The sequence below is a fragment of the Triticum urartu genome, chromosome 5A, assembly GCF_056163025.1.
Source record: "Triticum urartu cultivar PI428250 chromosome 5A, HENAU_Tu73, whole genome shotgun sequence".
Taxonomy (NCBI): domain Eukaryota; kingdom Viridiplantae; phylum Streptophyta; class Magnoliopsida; order Poales; family Poaceae; genus Triticum; species Triticum urartu.
The window spans coordinates 100,836,122-100,839,312 of record NC_141877.1 but is presented as its reverse complement, the minus strand read 5'-3'; the positions used below and the strand labels follow the sequence as shown (position 1 = coordinate 100,839,312).

General features: G+C 49.5%; 1 protein-coding gene across 1 annotated transcript; it reads left to right on the top strand.

Annotated features, from left to right (window-relative positions):
- Positions 1-259: 259 nt before the first annotated feature.
- On the top strand, positions 260-3,191 carry LOC125537210 (putative protein phosphatase 2C 2). Its single transcript, XM_048700511.2, has 4 exons — positions 260-772; positions 1,760-1,927; positions 2,010-2,245; positions 2,354-3,191. The coding sequence occupies exons 1-4, from the start codon at positions 599-601 to the stop codon at positions 2,928-2,930; spliced, it is 1,155 nt and encodes a 384-aa protein (XP_048556468.1). The 5' UTR covers positions 260-598; the 3' UTR covers positions 2,931-3,191.

Here is a 3,191-nt window from a genome sequence, read left to right as displayed (position 1 = left end):
CGCCTTGTCTTCTATCTTGGTATTGGGACAGGAGAATATACTAGACTTCTCAAAAAATTTCCATCAACTGATTTTCATTGCAGCGCATCATTGTTTCGTTGACGGGCGAAAGTGTGAACCGAGACGAGAACGAGGCCGGCCTGGTGCGGGTGCACCCACCATCGCACCGAGCCTAGGTTACCGGCTCGCAGCGGCCACGCGCCCGTACGTCCCCCACGCCCACGCACCAGCTGCCGCCGCCGCCGTCCGTTGATTTATTCTCTTCCAATCTCACCACGCGCGCGTAAATAGCAACGTGTCCGCCTAATTTGCGCCGTTTCGTCTCTTCTCTTCTCTCCCTCTCCCTCGTTTCGGATCAGGAAAGTCTGCGCGTGAGCCAGCCAGCCACCGAGCGAGCGTGTGTGTCCAGGAAAGGTTCAAGATCGCGTCTCTCGGATCGTGAGACCCCACGAGGAAAAATCGGGCGATCGTCGTTGGATTCTTGTTCTGTGGCGCGAGTGCGGATCGGGGGAGTTCTCTGGCGAGTGAAGGGCGAGCGAGGGATCCGGGAGGTTGTTTGCGGAGGAGAGGGATCTGATCTGACCAGTGAGGCGGAGATATGGTTGCCGGGCCGGAGGTCATGCATCAGGTCGTTCCGATGCTGGAGGCGCAGTTCCGCCGGTGCCCCGTCAGAGGGGCCGAGGAGGTCGTCGTCGGGGTCGGGGTCGGGGTGTCGTCGCCGCCGCCGCCGGTCGATTCGCAAGCGCAGGTCGACCTCGAGGTGCCCGATCTGGTGAGTTCTTGACCCTGCCTGGCGATGGTCCCGGCCGGCTCCCCCCTCCCCCTCCCCCGTTCGTTTTCATCTTTAGGTAGGCCGTAGGAGTTCTTGTCACCCGGCGAGACGGGTATGGTAAATCTGATGCTTATCGGTAGGGATCGCTAGTCTGTTCTTCCTGGCGTTATAGGTTTCTTTTATAGGTTATATATCAATCAGAAGCGCCTCTCTTATCTTCTTGCGTAGCGAAATTACGATGCCGACAGGTGTTTAAATGACCTTCCCTAGAATTGGTTCTAGTCTAGAGTACTTGTAATAAGAATTTAAAGGTTAAGCCTTTCTTGTTGCTGTTTTCTAATATCGATGTATCAACTGTTGATGGTAGTTTGGAAATTGGGGGTATAAATGGATGTTGGAATCATTATTGGGTTGATCTGTTTAGCGCGTGGTAATTTTATGCAAATTATGTTCTAGTATGGTTTGGCGGTGCATATTGATTGTTTGCCTATGCAAGATAGTATGATTCTCTGTGTTTTGTTTCTCTGCTGGGCATATTAGAATTATGCTAGTAACTTATTGTGAGTACATTGAATTGTCTGCTTTGGGGATTTGCTACGGCTTTTACTTGGAAGTACAAGGTTGTACGCGGCCTAAGTAGTTGTTTTATCAATTCAGCATTGAAATGTTTGTTTAGTTATCTCCATAGCGCACGCATAAGTAGTTGTTTTTATCAAGTCAACATTGAAATGTTTGTTTAGTTATCTCCATAACACACGCATAAGTAGTTGTTTTCATTAATTAAGCATTGAAACGTTTGTTTTGTTATCTCCATAACCGTATAATAGGGTTGATTTAGACGCTGAACACTTTGAATGATTTGCCATGCGATGGTTAGCAACCCAATTTGTCTTGATCAAACAGTATAAGTGACCCTCTCCCCACATATAGTTTTAGCGGAGGATGTCTGTTCATGACAGCATATTAATTGGTCTCTGCTCAATGCAGGTCAAGACGCCTTTGGAGACGCTACAGTTTGTCCCCAAGATTAGATCTGGGAGCTTCGCTGATATTGGACCTAGGCGGTACATGGAAGATGAGCATATCAGAATTGATAATCTTTCTGGTCATCTTGGCTCACTATTGCTGTGCCCGTCCCCTAATGCCTTCTATGGGGTATGCATGGCCTTCTGTCATTTTTTTTATCCTACTATGATTCTCCTGCACCATCTGAACTAATTGTGTTATTTGTCAGTAGGTTTTTGATGGCCATGGAGGTTCAGATGCAGCAGCCTACATGAAAAGGCATGCCATGAGGTTGTTCTTTGAGGATTCAGAGTTCCCAGAAGGATTGCAAGAAGATGAATTCTTTTCTGAATCTGTTGCGAACTCAATCCGCAAAGCGTTCTTGAGTGCAGACCTTGCTCTTGCAGACGATTCAGTCATCAGCCGATCGTCGGGAACCACAGCTCTTACAGCTTTGATCTTTGGAAGGTAAGATGAGCATGCAGTCAAAGCCTCTGCAGATGCACTCTGTGATATGATAGACATGATTGTATTGGCATATGCATGCTAACTTTTGCTCTTCTTCCTATCTTGCAGGCAGTTGTTGGTTGCAAATGCTGGGGATTGCCGAGCAGTTCTATGCAGGAAAGGCATGGCTATGGAGATGTCCCGTGATCACAGGCCAACATATGAAGCAGAGCGTCAAAGGGTCACTGAGTGTGGGGGATACATCGAAGACGGCTACCTCAACGGAGTATTGTCGGTGACTCGTGCTCTAGGGGATTGGGACATGAAAATGCCTCAAGGCTCGCAGTCACCTCTGATTGCTGAGCCAGAGTTCCAGCAGACCATCCTCACAGAGGACGACGAGTTCCTCATCATAGGCTGCGACGGGATATGGGACGTCATGACCAGCCAGCAGGCGGTGACCCTGGTCCGGAAGGGGCTCCGACGGCACGATGACCCCGAGAGGTGCGCGAGGGAGCTCGCCATGGAGGCGAAGAGGCTCCAGACCTTCGACAACCTGACGGTGATTGTCATTTGCTTTGCCTCCGAGCTCGGCGGGTGCCTGCGGACTTCGGAGGAGGCGTCATCGAGGAGGATAAGATCTTGCAAGAGCCTGTCTGCTGAGGCCCTTTGCAACCTGAGGAGATTGCTGGAGTCTGATCAGTAGATGATTGCTGTAGGGCTTATTGAGTTATTGCCGACGGGTGTTAGATGCCTCGTACGGCTGCGCTTGGGCAGCCAGCAATTTTGTAGGGCATCCGTCGTTTGTTCGTCGCAGTTTTTTTTTCTCCCTTTTTTTCGTTTCTTTTGTGTCGACTACTGCAGTATTTGGTGTACATACTCCATTGGTTCATGTACCGGTGATCAGTTCGTTAGTGATGATTTATGTCAGTGAGAAACCTCCTCCAAGATTGGTAGGATGATTTTC

Bases quoted from the DNA above. Each gene is read 5' to 3' on its own strand.
- LOC125537210 (XM_048700511.2), top strand. From the start codon at position 599: ATGGTTGCCGGGCCGGAGGTCATGCATCAGGTCGTTCCGATGCTGGAG. The intron at 773-1,759 runs GTGAGTTCTTGA...TGCTCAATGCAG, and splicing joins ACCTCGAGGTGCCCGATCTG to GTCAAGACGCCTTTGGAGAC. The intron at 2,246-2,353 runs GTAAGATGAGCA...CCTATCTTGCAG, and splicing joins ACAGCTTTGATCTTTGGAAG to GCAGTTGTTGGTTGCAAATG.